The 19,415-nt window shown below is 34.5% G+C and overlaps 1 protein-coding gene across 2 annotated transcripts in view; it reads right to left on the minus strand.

Moving 5' to 3' along the window:
• LOC107189339 (hepatocyte nuclear factor 4-gamma) overlaps window positions 1-18,847 on the minus strand; it is a 45,441-nt gene extending 26,594 nt beyond the window's left edge. The window contains exon 1 of one of the 2 annotated variants that reach the window (XM_015577860.1): window positions 18,793-18,847. In XM_015577860.1, the coding sequence (XP_015433346.1) occupies window positions 18,793-18,826 (34 nt within the window). In that variant the 5' untranslated portion in view covers window positions 18,827-18,847. Of the gene's footprint in view, window positions 1-12,385; window positions 12,714-18,792 lie in introns of those variants that run through there. The other variant, XM_015577852.1, reaches the window with a different exon arrangement.
• Window positions 18,848-19,415: the final 568 nt, after the last annotated feature.

Here is a 19,415-nt window from a genome sequence, read left to right on the forward strand (position 1 = left end):
AAAAAGGAACACGCGTTCTTTTTTTCTCTTTTTTTTTTTTGTTCGCGACGAAAGAAATCTTTAGTGGGGCGATAAAAGGCATAGACATCGCTGCTCGGCGAGTAAAGAAACGTGGAAAGTTTTCCACGCTTGAAGGATGAAGTCGAGAGCATGTTTTTCTATCCGTTTCTGATTAATTGTTTATTAAACGACCGTCGTCATTTGCTTCGTCGCGATAGGCTGGCATGGTACAGCGCAACCGAACGTTCAATTTAATATTAACAACAATTACGGAAAAGATAACATAGTCTACTTTGACGCTATTTGAAGCAACACAATCTATTTTAGCATCACTGCTCAAAAGTCTGGGATCAGTGATCTGTTGATGTTTATGCACTTATAACATCTTTCAACTTGGAAAATTCAATAAACTAAAAATTTTAATAAAGTTCAACACTATTCTTGTGTTATTATTAGCGTAGTAAAGTCTGTAATACAAAATTCAAAATTTTACTTCATATTAATTTTTAAACATTAGTATTTGAAATTATGAATTTACATAAACTTTAGAATTTGTTAGTAAGAAAAAGAGAATCTATTTTGACCCTACATGTCAACAGTTTGGATTACGTTGTTTTGGGTTAGGTATTTTGATACTATGTAATTACAGATTGGGGTTTGGTTATTTTTTGGACAGGTGCCCTTTTTACATACTATGCGGTTGAATTATTTTTTTGTACACTTTGTGACAATACGGTATTTTGTATGATGCGTTTTACACTGTTCGTTCTGGTTTCCGTTTATAAGACTCACGGATATTTTGGTTACGAAAGGTACCGCAATGGCGGCGATATTTCTAGATATTCGGCTGAAATGATGAGTGAAACGAATCGCTTGGCAAAGGATGACGCAAGGAAATAGCTCCGAGCAGAGAAATTCGGATACAAATGAAGTTTTCATACCGCAAGAAAACAATTTCTCGCAGGAATAATAAATCATACATCTTCTACCTGAGGAATTACATAAATAGGAAATTAAAGAATCCAAGATGGCGGCTAACCCGCTCCCCCCTTCTTCTTCGATACTTATAATCGAAATTTTTCCTATTTTTTACTTTGTGTACGAAAATCGTCCAGCTACTATGAACATAATCTTTATTATTACTACATATTTAATTTTTTAGTAAAAATAATGAATCATACATCTTGTTTTAAAAAAATTAATGGGAAATTAAAGAATTCAAGATGGCGGCCAACCCATTCGTTCTTGATGCTTACAACTGGAATTTGTCAGATTTTTGTACTTTATAGACGAAAATAGTGATTACTATTATTATTATTACTATATATTTCATTATTAGTAAAAATAGTACACCAAACATGTTCTACCGTAGAAATTAATGGTAATTTAAAGAGTCAAAGATGGCGACCTACCCGTTCCACTTATTCCTTCAATATTTATGCTTCGAATTTTTCATATTTTTGTAGATTGGGTATGAAAAAGGTGCAACTTGTCATGAGTATTAATTATTATTATTACTGTTTCATTTTTAGCGAAAATACTTTTTCTGGTCGAATATGCGAGGTTTTTTACTAAGGACGTTTAGACTGTCGGATCAAATACTGTCATTGGTAGAAGTATGAAAATGGGATCGAGTAATACATTAGAATATTCATTATCGACTCCATGTTACATTAATTTTGTTGTCTATCTAATTCTGTCTTCTTGAAGCAATTCGACATGTCTATTAGATTACTGTGATGTCAATTGCAGTAAATTTTACGGAAAATGTATTCCTCGCTATTGTATCGTTTTTCGTTTCGTTTAATCGATCCATTACAAGAACCACGAGAGCGTGTAAATATTACATTATTTTAGTGTGTTAAATTAAGACGCGTCTTATGTAAGAGAAAAATATGTTGGTGATGGTAGATTAATTAGACTCAACACAGATGTTTGTGAATATTAATTCCCTAACCTTGATCCACTTCTGATCTCCAGCGGAAGTATGTTAATACAGATTTAATGCTCGTATCGGTTCGATTGTAAGTAATGAATCTGTGCAAATATTCCTTCGATTATTATTATTATTAATTATTTATGTTTACATAACAATTATTTATTTTATTAGTAATTACTTTTAACAATTGTGTATATAACAAATTATTTATTGTTTACACTATAGTGTTACACAGTTAATGACTGGAAAACATAATTAATAACATTATTTTTTTTTAAAAGAAGAAGATAAGTCTTTTGTGAAGCACAAACTTCAATAACTTAACAATTTTGTTAAACAAAAACTTCACTAACTTGAGATTTTTATGGAATAAAATCTCCAAAGTAACTTAAAATTTTTGTGAAGCAAATTCACTTCTGTAATCTAGAATGTTTGCATTACTATAACCGAGTTTTCTGACGACCCAACGCCTGATACGAGCAAAATTTCCCACGATCTCGCGGGACACAGGATAATAGAACGCGTGCTATGATTTTGTCCCGCGCTGTATACAACTTTCCACTCCCGAGATCATAACACGCTTAATATTTCCAAGTTAAATGAGGTTTCTTCACTTTCATTTTCGAGCCACGAAATACACATATTCCTCGCGCTTTCTTTCTATCGGAGTTCTAAACGACCCGTCGGAATTCACGGGTCTCGAAACCGCTAGGAAGATCTTGGAATCCATTAAGTGGGAAACATTGGACAATCAATGGTAAAAACTTTTTTAAAATAACATAAAATAATTAATAAAAAAATAAATTAAAATAATTTTAAAAAACTTGTACTAAAAGGCTGTTAATCAATAATATATTAAAATTTTCAATTCTCATGTATTGTTGTTAAAACAAAAACGAACAAACTATGCCATGACTAAAATCGTGCTGAGAAATGATCTTTCCCCAGAAAAGGATGGATTATATTCCATAGAAACAAAAACTGGTTTGCTTTTATTTTAAGAACAATATATAAGGATTGAAAATTTAAGGGTGGTTTTATGGTTATGTCACGCAATATATATTCTAATAAATTTGTTAAACAGCACAGCTACGAATTCGAATAATACTGTAAATTCAGTAATTAAATAGGACTATATTTCCTGATAACAGACGCCATTTTGAGAAAATTCTTCTTCAAAACACTCTAACTTTTCTAATTCCTCATATTTTTTTGCAAAATAAGCGCAAACATAGCGTAAACTATCGAACTTTCAGAAAGTTTTTTAACTTTTATATACTGATAACTATAACAAAGTTACACTGCACGCCGGAAATGGTTACATCGTCGAAGAGGATGACAAGAATTGCACAAAATCCAATAAACAATAAGAATTGAATTATCAAAATTTTTTTCATAATTCAAACATGGCTTCTTACATGTCAAAATCGTTTTCTCTCATCTGATCAATTTTTCTAAAAAAAAAAAACACTTCGCAGAATCACTTGCTTTTAGTGCTGTAACACAAAAATCTCCCCTTAACACTAGAACTACCAAACAAGTCAAAATGACTTGTCAGTACACTCTTACAACGATGATTAAAATGTTATAACATTACATTTTCTTAGAACTTTTGCAACTTTTATTACGATACGAAAGTGAAGAAATTAATGAATTCATAAATTTATAAATTTTCAAAAGTTTATCATTGTTTATCGACCGATCGAAATAGACATGCGTTTATCGTCGGTAGTTCTATTGTTAAATGAGTAGAAACTGGGACGTTTACCTTCCCAAATAGGACGATGACGTCTTGAAGACGCCCATTTTACGGCTACTTAAGGTCCAAGGCGTCTTTAAGCCGTCTTCAAGGGGTCATCTGTTATCTCGATTACAATCGAAAGGAACAAGATAAACTTGTAAATTCGACTATAGATAAAAATTCAAAGCGAATTCGATCGGAAACAGTGTCCAGTCGTAGTGGGCTGGAATCCATCAGGTTCGGTTACGTAACATAATGGGACACGCACACGACATCTGTCTCCGTCTTTCTCGGTTTCTCCTGAAAGAGTTCCCCTCCTTTTCTATCATTCACCGCGGCCTTCCCGTCTGTGTGTGTGTCTTTCTCTCTCGCAGAGGCGGCCGGGCCTTTCGTAATTCATATTAACTTCGTAGATGAATCAATTGGTCACCTGAGCCCTAGCGCCGGGTAGAGACAGCGCCGCGAGACGGGGGACCGGGCAAGATGGAGAATCGAGAAGTGGAAAGTGTGTAGAAATTGCCAAATAGGAAACGACGGTTGAGAAACGGATCGAGGGAGGGGGGGGGGGGAACATAATTAATAACATTATTTTTTTTTAAAAGAAGAAGATAAGTCTTTTGTGAAGCACAAACTTCAATAACTTAACAATTTTGTTAAACAAAAACTTCACTAACTTGAGATTTTTATGGAATAAAATCTCCAAAGTAACTTAAAATTTTTGTGAAGCAAATTCACTTCTGTAATCTAGAATGTTTGCATTACTATAACCGAGTTTTCTGACGACCCAACGCCTGATACGAGCAAAATTTCCCACGATCTCGCGGGACACAGGATAATAGAACGCGTGCTATGATTTTGTCCCGCGCTGTATACAACTTTCCACTCCCGAGATCATAACACGCTTAATATTTCCAAGTTAAATGAGGTTTCTTCACTTTCATTTTCGAGCCACGAAATACACATATTCCTCGCGCTTTCTTTCTATCGGAGTTCTAAACGACCCGTCGGAATTCACGGGTCTCGAAACCGCTAGGAAGATCTTGGAATCCATTAAGTGGGAAACATTGGACAATCAATGGTAAAAACTTTTTTAAAATAACATAAAATAATTAATAAAAAAATAAATTAAAATAATTTTAAAAAACTTGTACTAAAAGGCTGTTAATCAATAATATATTAAAATTTTCAATTCTCATGTATTGTTGTTAAAACAAAAACGAACAAACTATGCCATGACTAAAATCGTGCTGAGAAATGATCTTTCCCCAGAAAAGGATGGATTATATTCCATAGAAACAAAAACTGGTTTGCTTTTATTTTAAGAACAATATATAAGGATTGAAAATTTAAGGGTGGTTTTATGGTTATGTCACGCAATATATATTCTAATAAATTTGTTAAACAGCACAGCTACGAATTCGAATAATACTGTAAATTCAGTAATTAAATAGGACTATATTTCCTGATAACAGACGCCATTTTGAGAAAATTCTTCTTCAAAACACTCTAACTTTTCTAATTCCTCATATTTTTTTGCAAAATAAGCGCAAACATAGCGTAAACTATCGAACTTTCAGAAAGTTTTTTAACTTTTATATACTGATAACTATAACAAAGTTACACTGCACGCCGGAAATGGTTACATCGTCGAAGAGGATGACAAGAATTGCACAAAATCCAATAAACAATAAGAATTGAATTATCAAAATTTTTTTCATAATTCAAACATGGCTTCTTACATGTCAAAATCGTTTTCTCTCATCTGATCAATTTTTCTAAAAAAAAAAAACACTTCGCAGAATCACTTGCTTTTAGTGCTGTAACACAAAAATCTCCCCTTAACACTAGAACTACCAAACAAGTCAAAATGACTTGTCAGTACACTCTTACAACGATGATTAAAATGTTATAACATTACATTTTCTTAGAACTTTTGCAACTTTTATTACGATACGAAAGTGAAGAAATTAATGAATTCATAAATTTATAAATTTTCAAAAGTTTATCATTGTTTATCGACCGATCGAAATAGACATGCGTTTATCGTCGGTAGTTCTATTGTTAAATGAGTAGAAACTGGGACGTTTACCTTCCCAAATAGGACGATGACGTCTTGAAGACGCCCATTTTACGGCTACTTAAGGTCCAAGGCGTCTTTAAGCCGTCTTCAAGGGGTCATCTGTTATCTCGATTACAATCGAAAGGAACAAGATAAACTTGTAAATTCGACTATAGATAAAAATTCAAAGCGAATTCGATCGGAAACAGTGTCCAGTCGTAGTGGGCTGGAATCCATCAGGTTCGGTTACGTAACATAATGGGACACGCACACGACATCTGTCTCCGTCTTTCTCGGTTTCTCCTGAAAGAGTTCCCCTCCTTTTCTATCATTCACCGCGGCCTTCCCGTCTGTGTGTGTGTCTTTCTCTCTCGCAGAGGCGGCCGGGCCTTTCGTAATTCATATTAACTTCGTAGATGAATCAATTGGTCACCTGAGCCCTAGCGCCGGGTAGAGACAGCGCCGCGAGACGGGGGACCGGGCAAGATGGAGAATCGAGAAGTGGAAAGTGTGTAGAAATTGCCAAATAGGAAACGACGGTTGAGAAACGGATCGAGGGAGGGGGGGGGGGGCAATTAATCGTGGAGGATTTTGCAACCGAGGCGTTCCTGGGTCAATTATCGAAAGCCACTGCGATTCGATCCAATCTGGGAAACCGTGGACACCAATCAACTGTTAACCTGTTTGTGGAGTCTTCAGTGTTGGGTTGATTAGAAGTGGTCAGTGGTGGCTGAGTCTATCTCGACCTAAATATTCGAAAGCTTCATCTTGTTTCTTAGGTGTCATGGTGATTAATTTAGTCAAAGATATTTGCAATTAATCAGGAAAACCGTGGATCCCCTTATCCATATTCTAGAATCTTGTTTGGTGGGCTGATTAGGATTTTTATTCTCGGCTGATTAGGCTATTTATTCTGGACCCAAATCTTCCGAATTCCCCTATTGTAGAATCTTCTTTGGTAGACTGATTAGAACTGGTCAGAGATGCCCGGGTCTATCTCGACCCAAATGTTCCAAAGCTTCATCTTGTTTCTTAGGTAATCAATTTAGTCAAAGATATTTGTAGTTAAAGCCATCGATTTTATCCAATCTAGGAAATCGTGGACACCAATCACCTGTTAACCTGTTTGTGGAGTCTTCAGTGTTGGGTTGATTAGAAATGGTCAGTGGTGGCTGAGTCTATCTCGACCTAAATATTCGAAAGCTTCATCTTGTTTCTTAGGTGTCATAGTGATTAATTTAGTTCAAGATATTTGTAGCCAATGCGGAAAATCGTGGATCCTCTTAACCTATTAACCCTTTTTTTCAGAATCCTCTATGATGGGTTGATTAAAACTGGTCAGTGTTGTCTGGGTACATCTAGATACAAATCATCCGAAATTTTTCTTTGGTTCTCAGCTCATGGTGATCATTTTGGTCCAAGTTATTTGTAGTCAAATAATCGTCACGGAATGGTGGACCAATATTCTGTTGACCCGTTTCTTGAATCCCCTATTGATTCGGTGGAAGAGAACTGAACTGACCACTTGTTTCGCGGGCGAAGTAGAACAACCGTATAATCTGCGAAACTGTCCCTTTCAAACCACGTGCACTGTTTAAAATGTTATGTGAATTTTTATACAAACTTACGAAATTATACCAATTTTGTTGAACTTAATAATCAATTAATGGTTAATTCAAATATTTTACATTGTCTTGCAAACATTTTTACACGAATCCACTAAACACGGTGCTGAGTTGTAACGATTTTAATGTTCACTGATTTTACACGAACCTACTCTTATAGGAAGAAACTATCTTGACAGATAAAATAGCTGAAAAATGTTGAAGAAAAAGTACTAATGTTTTCAAATTTTTTTTTAGTATACGGATAGGTGAAAATATCTGCCAAGTTTCAATCGTCTTCGCTAAACCTTCAATTATCAATTATTGAAAGAAGTGCAATTATCCTAAAATTTGCAAATATGCCACTCGAAATCGCTACTTGATACGCGACCCTGAAGCGTCTCTGACGCTGAATTCATTGAAATTCTGCCGTAATGAGCCCGAAGACGGGCTCGTGTTTTTCAGAGGCTACGTTTACACGCCGGACTAACAGTATTAATAATTAATGCGAGCCGTTTCTAGCTAAAAGCTTCTTTTACTTGTTAATTCGTGGCTCTCCCACCCCGCCGACGTTCCGTTTGTTCTATGGAAACCTGAGCATTAACATAAGCAAACACAGCGCTCGAAAATAGTCACGAAACGTAATCTCGATTCGCCACGTAACACGGTGATTCCGTCGGTTTGGAAAAATTATTTCGATCGCGGACTCACGCATCGAGTGCACTATCCGTTGGCTAAAGGAATTTCGTTCAGGTATTTTTCTATTATTGTCAAAGATCCATTACTGTTCCGTTGGCGAACGGAATTTCGTTCAGGTATTTTTCTATTATTGTCAAAGGTCCATTAGTGGTCAATATAGACTGTGGAATTTGGAACGTTTTTGTGGTTTGTTGTCATTTATGATTGTCTAAAATTCAGTAGGTATAGTAAAATGTTTGATAAATTTGAGATTTTTATTTAATATAAATCTGATGCGATTTAAGGGAACATTAACTTTTATCAGGACCGAGTGGAGAACAGCCTTAAAGGATCTCAGTAAAGAATAACCGAAATTAATAATTTTGTGAAAATTAGGTTTTCATTTTACACTGGAATCTGATAGTACCTTAACTCTGGAATTAAAATGGGGTTTTCATGTTATTTAGAATCATATAAAATAGTTGATAAGAATTCAACTTTTGCAAACATAATGGCGAAAAATTGTAAAAGTAATTATTAATATTAGTAAAAATATTTGACAACAAGACAGTCGTTATTTTCCCGTAGACTTAATGATAGTTGATTAATTGCGAATCAGTCTTAAGGCATCGGGTACTTTAAAATCACTACGTCAGCCGCCATTTTACTTTTTGCTCACGTTTCGTTTCTGTTCCAAGTTATCCATAATTATGAAACGGTAGAGGTTTATGCGAACTCGAATCAGTATACGCTGATTCATAAAAGTCCCATTAACTCAAAAAGAAACTTACGACTTCATTAAATATTGTCCGAGCATTCATTTTTTAGTATGTTTTGCTCGTTCACGTGCATCATAAATGCACGCAATTTGCGACATTATTGCCTACAGTCATAAACAACTTATGTCGTGGTCACTAGAGAAATTATAAAATAACAAATAGTGACTACTAATGGGTAAACTAGAAATCGATTATTAACTACAACAGCAACGAACAATGTATCATCTCGATTGATAGTAATTATAAAATATCTTCAACTAACGTAAATTTAAAGTAGGAAAACGCAATTTATTGATAACTCAACCTAATAATTATCGTCTTATTTTATGCAACTTAAATGTATTTGCGAATAAAAAGATAATAATGATAAAAAAAAATACATATGTATTTAGGCAGAACTGACAAATGCAAAATGGCGGTCAACGCGACAAATTTACAATTCTCAATCTGTGAAAAATTATTTGAGATAACGATAAAAATTCACCATGTTTTTCTTTGCCCGATACATTATGCAAGACAGACCATGTTTATAAACACTGGGCGTGTGTGTATAAATTGTCGTTGAAAAAGTTTTGTGAAATAAAGCAGCCGTCAGTTTCCGACTCATAGTGACTTTGACAATAATCAAGAAGAATCTATAAACACACTGTATACATATTTTCTGACAAATATTTTACAATAAACGACGAAGTTAAGGTCATTTGAACAGGTCTAATCTAAAATTAGAAAAAAGATTTATTACAAGAAGAATGATAAATGAAGATCAAGATCTACAGAAATAAAATTTCGAGCTTTTTTATGGTTTTGCTTGTTGAGTATAAAAAGAATAATAAAAATAGGAATCAACTGAAGCTGTAATTTGATGACAAAGTGATTTCCATAAAATTTGTCATCGATTCTTCAATAATTGTCATTTTACTCGTTGTCAGCCGTCATTTTGTTTTTTCTTTCTCCAATTGAACGTGCTACGTAAGAGAAGAGTTTGAAAGAAACCATTCTTCTATTTCTTTTTTTAAAAATTTTTATGTGCGAAAATATTTCTGCGGGGAATAATTGTTAGTTCGTTGGTAAATGATATCGCGTTGAACGTAGCAATTAACACCGAAAGAACCTTTCATTTTTAGAAGCAATCAGTATTACGTGACAATAACTAGCTGTTTAAAAAAAAATCTGAATGATAATTTATGTGACCATGCACAAGGTGACATAAAAGTATGAATGTTTCCGAAAATTTGTTACTTATCGAGTAAATATTATTTGAAAAAACTTCGCTGATTTAAAAAAGTACCTTGTTCTCAATTTTTACCTTGATTACTTTATAACAATTGTTGTTAATAAACGGTACTGTAAAGTGTTTTATTATCTATAAGAAGATATGTATTTTATTTTTGGATTACATGACAAAATTTCATTAATTCATTTCATTCTGCGTGTTTATGTGTATTTTATATTTTCTCTGTACCTAATTCTATCCTCGGAAAATTTTCATAATTTGAAATTCATAAAACTCTATTTTCAAATAATTGCTTAAAATTCGAACTTCAAATCTCAAACCTAATTACAAAATAATGATCTACTTGAAACGATTTCTACTAATGGTCTGTCTCAAAATTGTTACTCAAAATCTAATAAGTAATTTAAAATGCAGTCTCAAAATTGCTACGTAATTCAGAAACTCAAAATTTCGCTCCAAAATTGTTACACAAAAATTCAGTTCCAAAAATCATATCTCAATATCTAGCTCCAAAACTATTACTTAAAATATAATTTCTGATGCAGTCTCAAAATTACTCAAATAAAATAATTACACAAAAATCAAATTCTCAAAATTCAGCTCCAAACTTATTGTTCATAATTCACTACAAAAAAAATTATTTCTCAAGATCCAACTCCAAAATAATTATTCATAATTCAGTATAAAACAATTATATCTCAAAAGTCAGCTCCATAACTGTTGCTGAAAATTAATTTTCTAAATCGGTGCCTGCTTAAAATTCCATATATGTAAAACGGACCTCGACAACGTGATTAACGCACAGAGGACACCTGTGGCGGTGCTGAGCCAGTGGGGGAAGATAATAAGAGAATCCACTCGGGGAACGCCGCGAAAGAATCTAAAAACTCCCATCTGTTCGGATAAACAAACTATAATACGTCTGTCGCGTTCTCGAAACCGACGCAAAATCTGCTCCAACCGCGCCAAGGGGAATAACAAAACTTTCATAACAATAAAATCTCCAAACGGAAACAAACACGGGTCGAGAAAAAAACCGAGCCTACGTTTCGTCCAATGGAGCACGAGTCGAATCGATTCATCAGACATCCTAAAACTTATTTATTCCCCGAAATTAATATTACAAAATCACATTACGTTTTACATGATTTTTGTTTGTATTTTAATTCTGTCGAAATTAGATCACCTTTACGAATATGTTTGTTCATTCAGACTCGTGATGACGATTTCAAAATGGGATTTAATAAATATGAATATATTATTCGTTTTTTTTTTTTTATGACGAAGTTAAATACTGTTTCGCAGGCATTAATTTACGGTTCATAAATATTTAGAAATATTTATATTTGTATATACTTTAAGAGTAAATGTAAACCTGCTTAAACTTATCGACAATGCAATCGTCCTGGAGACTTCTAGTCGTCAGATAGATCGCAAGGCAAGGGTTTAAATCGAATAAACTTTGTCTACTTTCTTTTTATACGCCAGATACCGTTTCGGAAACGAAAATTCTACAAACACCAGATTATTTTTAATTACATTTAGACATTTACCTATGTAAACAATATCTCAAGAAATTGATGTAAATTAACCTTCATTTTCTCTGTACCCTCAATACTCACTCAATAAACTTTTTATGATATTTATGAATTTTATGATATTTTCAATTACCTCTATAAATATTTTCATTTATCTCATATTTTAAGAAATCTATGTAAGTTAATTTTCATTTTTCCTGTGCCCTCAATATTTATTCAACAAACATTATCTATATGTTTCATTTTAAGGGTGTGAAAACTAACCTCAAAGTCAAATAGGCCTTCCCACATTTTCGCGTATAATTCTAAAAGTACAAGAGATATTAAAAAATGCCTCAAACAAATGTCGAATGGTACAATAAACTCTACAAACCAGCGTAAACAAAATGTTGAAAAAACCATTTTTTCTTAAAAAGAAAATTTTAAAACATTGCTTTTAAAATTTCGTTAACTCAAGATTATAGTGCTTATTGTACCATTAAACTTTTATCTGAAACATTTTTGTGTATCGCTTGTACTTTAAGAGTTATACGCGAAACAGTGAAAGAATTTAATTTTTAGGTTAGTTTTCAATATCCTTAAAGATCTCTTACTCCTAAATTTCTTTCAAACCACTCTATAAACCCACAAAGTGTCATTCCAAATCGCAAAAATCAACGTGTTTCCTTGTCAGTTAAAATGTATAATCAAATATTCTTTCTTTTTATTCTTAAAAGAAAATTCAGGTCTGAAGGGGTTAATTTACTCGTGTCTGATATATAACGTTCACTGGTGCGTGTTCAATTTACAGGTTACCTCCACTGCGTTCTTTACCTGCCAGACCCATTTCGGAAGCGGAACCGGAAGCCACTCGGGGATCAGGCCTCCGCATCCTCCGTCTTCCGTTCGCCGTTCCTCCGATTCGCTCTCCCGAACTGGTCCACGCAGGTCGCCTCCATCGTCGTTCTTATCACCCGAACGAATTACGTTGCGCCGCGTCGTGATATTGTTAATTGCGTAATTACTCGTTCCCGTTCGCGCGCGCACACAATCCACACGAAAAAAACTCCACTGTCTGTGTGTCCGTTTTTTTTTTGTTAAAATCGTGAAAATAAATAAAAGTCTTGGGGAAAAAGACACACTGGAATTGCGGTTGTAAACACCGAATACAAGAGGGGACAATAAAAAAGTAAAAAAAGAAAAATTGGGGAAGGAGGGGAACGAAGACACAATGAGAATTAATATCTCCTCGACGACGTCGCGGAGACGACTGGCGGAGCAGCTGACGCGTTTTGCGCTCGGCTCGTGAGTGAAGGAGGGGGGGGGGGATGAGTCGAGTCCTCGCGGGAGAATATTAGTTGTATGTATTGTTTCTAGGGACGAGTTTCCTCGAAACGTTGGAACCTTGGAACTTAAGAAAGTTATTTCTATTCGTTCTATTATCGAGATAAATATTTAAACAGACTATTGAGCTCGATTGATTTCTACTTAAATAAATGAAGGTTAGTTATGATAAATAGGTTATTTTACGATAGTGAATCTAGCTCGGCCTAATTAAGGTCTTCCGTGTTGAGAAGATAAAAAAACCAGGAATGTGTAAAAAGGAACATTCCACATTACAGTGGAACCTCCCGTATCCGAACACCCATTAATCGAATACCTTAATATTGAACGTTCTAGTACCCGAACAAATACATATTTAAGCAAAGAGGCAATCCAATTGATCTGTATTTAAATAAATGAAGTTTAGTATCAGAAAATGTGATTGTTCTATTATTCGAACGTTCTACTATCCGAACGTTCTCTTATCCAATCAGATAAATATTTAAACAAACTGTCGAATTCGACTGAACTCTATTTCAATAAATATAGTTTAGTATCAGAAAACGTGATTGTTCTATTATCCGAACACTTATGTCTCCTATAAGTTCGGATACCAGAAATTCTACTGTACATCCGCGTATATAACCGTTCCTACACGGTTGAAACGTTATCAACACGTCAAGAATTTGATACACAATTTGCTAATTCGCGATCGTAATGTCAACCAAAACCTCGTTACAACTGGATTACGTGAAACGGAAATCAGTAGGATCTTACGTCACAAGGCTTGTCGGACGACATTTCGAGCCGTACGATCGCATCTTCGCCACGAACGATTTGCGTCAGGAGCAACGGAACTCGATATCGAACGTGAAACACCGTACCGTGATTCACGTGTACCTACACCCGTCGTGAACGAGAAAATCGGGAACGATGCTAGAAATTGCTAACGCTACACGGTTCTGTGATCGCGAAACCGTGAGACATAATTAATAACATTGATTCCCATTTCAGACTTTAAGTTTTTTAAAAATGAACAGTTTTCTTGGAATTGCACATTTTGTGTTTTAATAATCGTTATTAACCCTCGGGCTCCTATGACCGGGTCACCGATGATCCGTCAACAAACACAATCACCATGACTATTTATATAATGACGAAACCACTACCTCTTATGATGATATATGACTTATTATACATGACTATGTATATGACCACGGGTCACGACTGACCCAGCCGTATGTCTTGTTGGTTCACTCTCCCTGGACCAATAGTAGGAACTCATACAGATACATTTCATCAGAAAATAGAGGATTGTCTCAGGAAACAGTACATTAAATCCACTTTTTCCATATTAAATGATACTCAGGTTCACTTGGGGTCAAAGTAAAATCCAATATGGCCGCCGTCGGCCTTGATGGTCCCTCCCCAGATGAATAACAAAAATAACGAAACATTTCATCACCAAACAGAGGTTTGTCCCCCTAAAAAAGTATATATTGGGTCCATCTTTTCCATGTAAATGACATTTAGGTTCACTTGGGGTCAAAGTAAAATCCAATATGGCCGCCGTCGGCCTTGATGGTCCCTCCCCAGATGAATAACAAAAATAACGAAACATTTCATCACCAAACAGAGGTTTGTCCCCCTAAAAAAGTATATATTGGGTCCATCTTTTCCATGTAAATGACATTTAGGTTCACTTGGGGTCAAAGTAAAATCCAATATGGCCGCCGTCGGCCTTGATGGTCCCTCCCCAGATCAATAACAAAAATAACGAGACATTTCATTACAAAATACAGGATTCTCCCAGAAACACCTACATTAGATCCACTCTTCCCTTATAAATGACATCAACATTCACTTCATCCCAAATAAAAATCCAAGATGGCCATCGCCGACCTTAACAGTCCACCATCCCTACGTCAGTAGCACAAACTTACACCTACACATTTCACCGTAAAATACAAGATTGTCCAAAAAAACAGTACATTAGATCTCTACTTTTTCCATAAAAATAACATCTAGGTTCCCTTGGTCTGACAGTCGAAATCCAATATGGCCGCCGTCGGTCTAGCCGAACCTAAGCCAGAAACTTTCCGTTCGAATCGGAAAAGCTCGATTCGAGTTTTCTGCGGTAATTAGACGCGAGATTCGTCGGAAAAGGGGGATAAAAATCCGTCCTCGCATGCATTCCATCCGGATTGGTCAGGCAGCGACAAAGGATTTCGATTAATTTCGCGTCGCAAGACACGCGGGACAAGGTATATTTCCATGTAAGGGTGAGTGAGGCGGTAGAAGGGAGGGGAAATATGTAACAAAGCCAGTGGATGGCAAATGAGTCAGTTCGCGGCGATAAACGGAAAGGAGCGAGGCGATTTTTAACGAGCGGGAGAGACAATGAGGCAGCCGTAAATGAATCACTTTGTGTTGCCGGTGGACTATCTGCTACTTACTGGCAGGACGATAATTATAACCTCGAATCAGAATTTCCCTGTGTAACCGAACGAGAGATCGGTTTTCCTCGATTTCGATCGATTTTATGAAAACAGATTACAAGTATTGCGGGGATATTTCACAATCGAAACGATGTTATTTTTACTATTGCAGATATGGTATATGTTTATTTTTAGCAAAGGGAGAGAACGGCACCACGTAACTGTCAGTGAATTTAATATTGTCAATTTATTTGACGGGTAATAAGATCTTTGGTATACGTGTACAGAACTTGAAATTAGATAGAAAATCATAAAATTAGAAAAATTGTAAAAACGGTAAAAATGGTAAAAGTGATAAAAATGGTAAAAATTATAAAAGTTGTAGAAATTGTAAAAATTATAAAATTATAAAATTACAAAATGTAGAAAAAAGAAAACAACAGTAGTTACCTACAGAGTACGGGAAATTACATAATTTAACAAATTTTAATGAGTAGAGTGCAGATTTTATGCATTTATAGTGTATTCATTGTCAGTTGTCTGAGATTCAGTATATTAAAAAGTTTAATACGTTTAAACACGATTTTATTTTATGTAGGTGCTGACAGAATCTTTGATGGAGTAAAGAAATTTTTGTTTCTAATTTGCAAGAATGAATCTTTGAAGCTTGATATTTGCATTACGATCCATAGTCTATTAATGAGATATTTATTGTATTTGCAGTCTAATAGAAGCCTTAATAGGGTAAATAAATTCATAGTCGATTCTGATTTCTGTAAATTAAACAATAAATAGTAATCTAGTAATAAGTAATCCATTCTTTCCTTAAGAATATCGTAATCTTCTTTAAATTCAACACATTTTCGCGTCTTTTCTTTTCGAAAATAGCACAAAGTATTCGGGAACAGTGACGATGCATATTTCTTTACTTTCTTAAAAATAAATAGTGAAACTAAAAGAAAATAGTGTAACAATTATTACTACAGCTAAAAATTCATGTAAAATTCGATGTCATCTTTATATTCTTTTGTTATGGACTTTCTGCGCCCCACATGTAGAAAGATGTTGCAACTTGTTAAATACATATTTTCTCTGAATCACTACGCAGATCACACACAACGTTCCCATGATTCCTCTTCTCGAGTTTAAACTCGGTCACTCGTCGACTCGAACCATATTCAACACATTTGTATTTTATTTAACATCGGATAATATACTCGAATCTAATGAATCCAAATAAATTTTTACAAGAACACTGTGACGAGCAAAAGTGAAGTATGAATGGTTAAGATATTAATGCAGTAGACAAAAGCTTGTAAACCAAGCCCATTTCATAGCCATGAGACTGAAATAAATATAATATTATTACTGTTATTATTATTTTTAAAAGACCACGATCGTCTGATTGTTCTCATAACAAGAAAATTAAAGGATCCCACCTAAAAGACAAATCTAAATATTGTCAATATTTATTTTTAATCTTCATAAAAAATTTGGAGTATTTTCTTCGATGTATTACGAAGAAATTCGTGAAAAAGGAAAATATTACGCGGAGACACGCGACACCGATTAAAATGCAAAAATAATCAGAAATTCTTCCCCCTCTGACGAAGTTTCCATGAAACATTAATTTTCAGACTAAACAATTTCACGATGAGTTTCTAGGAAAAACGATATTTTATTCATCACAGAACGAACGTGCTTAATCACAACTCTTACAAAATACGCGACGATAGCGGCTGGGAATTAGCTATGTAATTAAATGTTAAAATTACTTAGAAAGAAATTAATTAAAGCGAAACTCGTCATGGTATTGAGTAATACGATTATAATTTTAGATAGACAGATTGAAAAACTGGAAATTATTAATAAATTATCAAATTTTTCATTGTATCGTCGTAACGGTGTTCACGTCAAATCGTAGACAATCAATTACTTCCGAAAGACCATTAATGCCGTTTATTACAACGACACTTTCGATGGTAAATATTCAGATCATTCGATCGAACCGTTTTATTTTTTATTTAATTGATAAAGTACTGATTCTGGAGTTTTTACATAGGCAATGTATTGGAAAAGTAACGTCAAAATCGAAAACAGTATCGAAAACAGTATACAATTATTATAATAAAAATTGTTCCCTGCGATTAACATTTGCCATTAAGCGGTTTTAAAGATTACAATTTGTGTCAGCGAAATTTGCATCATGCTTGCGCTTAACATTTAGGTGTATTAATATTCTCGTTATCGAGAGTATGGCCTCTTTTTCAGCATAACGATAAACTTGTTGCTTTTAGAGTCATTTTTTTTTCTTTCATAGGACACAGACATAATATATTACTCGTTCGCAATATATACGCCCTGACATTTATAAATATACATAAAAGTTGCGAATAACTGGACTGTATATGTTTGCAGTGATTCAAAATTTTAATAGAATGATTCACGGAGACGAGGATCAAATGCAGGGTTGTTGTTCTCTATTAATAATTGTATTTACTGAAAAATATAACGAGAGCAAATATTCCAGATTCATGAATACCCAAATACTTTGTATCTACATGTATAATTGATTTTCTAATGAATTTTACATTAAAACCATCAAGCATTCACAAAATTGAGTATTCAGATGAATGAACAAACAAAGAATTAAACATTTAGATGATAGAGTGTTCTGGTGTTGTCCAAAATTGTCCAAAAAATTGAATAACCAAACAAGTAGTTTTTTTAATTGAGTATTCAGACTTGAACATTCAGATAACAGAAAATTCATTGAATTGACTATCAAAATGATTGATCGTTGAAAGAATTGAATATCCAAATGAATGACCATCCAAAGAAACGATTATTCAAATAATTGAATATACAAATTATTGGCCTTCCACAAAATTAAATATCCAAATAATTGATTGTTCAATGAACTGAAAATTTGAATAATTCACCATTCAAACAATTGAATATACAAATAATTGATCATTCTATGAACTGAATATCCAACTGACCGACCACCCAAAGAATTGAACATTCAAACAATTGACCCTCCAACAACTTCAATACACAAACATTACCCACACAAAAAACACTAAACTATAAAAAAACCATCACATCTAAAGCCTCGTCAATCTAAAAAATTCAACATCCATATTTCTACATCCAAATCATTAAACATCCAAAGAAATAAACCTTCAAGCTACAATACAAAATTTTCCAAATCCACCCAGAACAATATCAAATAAACACAATCAACCCCCACACAATCACTAAATGTAAATACAATTGTACAATACCAGCCAAAACAATCATCACTAAAATATAAATATACAGATAGATAAGACACATTATGTATCCCATTACATACTCGTAATTACTGAACAACTCATTTAAATAATTACCAATTCTAGTCGCAATAAACCCTCAGTCGATTCGACGATAAATAAACAAATTAAAAAACTACATATATATATAAATAATTTTGCTCACCAAGAACCTCGAAAAGCTGATCGTCGAACCGCATCTCGTCGTCGTGCAGCTCGTACGCTCGATACCCGTACGGTGTATGTATGTATCTATCTCTCTCTCTCTCGTCACAACACGCTCGATCTTGCACAGGAGCAACACGTACACAAGCAAGTATACCCTTCACGTGGCTGTCATGCTTCTGTCACACTGTACGGCCGTCCGTGTTCGAGACGATAAAACCGACTGATCGCGAGGACCATCGCGCACGGAGGTCGCTGAACGACTGAACTCGCGAGCGACTAATCACCACCCTTCGGCTCGGCGCGGAGGTCGAACGGGGAAAAAAGCGCGATTTGCACAGGCATTTTTCACTGCAACAAATTTATACAAAGAATACATTATTCCGTAGAAATGTGCCGCGGTGGTTTGTTACAAACACGACATTTTCCATCGTGGAATTCCAGATGTAATCAGCCGGGAAAATTGTAGCACGCATGAATAATGGAGAACAGACGAGGGTCAGGACGGTGGTTTGCATTTGCTTATGTGTCGATCGATCACTACAGGACATGTGTATGTGTGTAGTAACAAGTCAATGGATTGGAAAATTGTGAATTCAGTTTTAATATTGAAATTTGTGCTTT

The sequence above is a fragment of the Dufourea novaeangliae genome, unplaced genomic scaffold, assembly GCF_001272555.1.
Source record: "Dufourea novaeangliae isolate 0120121106 unplaced genomic scaffold, ASM127255v1 scaffold23, whole genome shotgun sequence".
Classification (NCBI taxonomy): Eukaryota; Metazoa; Arthropoda; class Insecta; order Hymenoptera; family Halictidae; genus Dufourea; species Dufourea novaeangliae.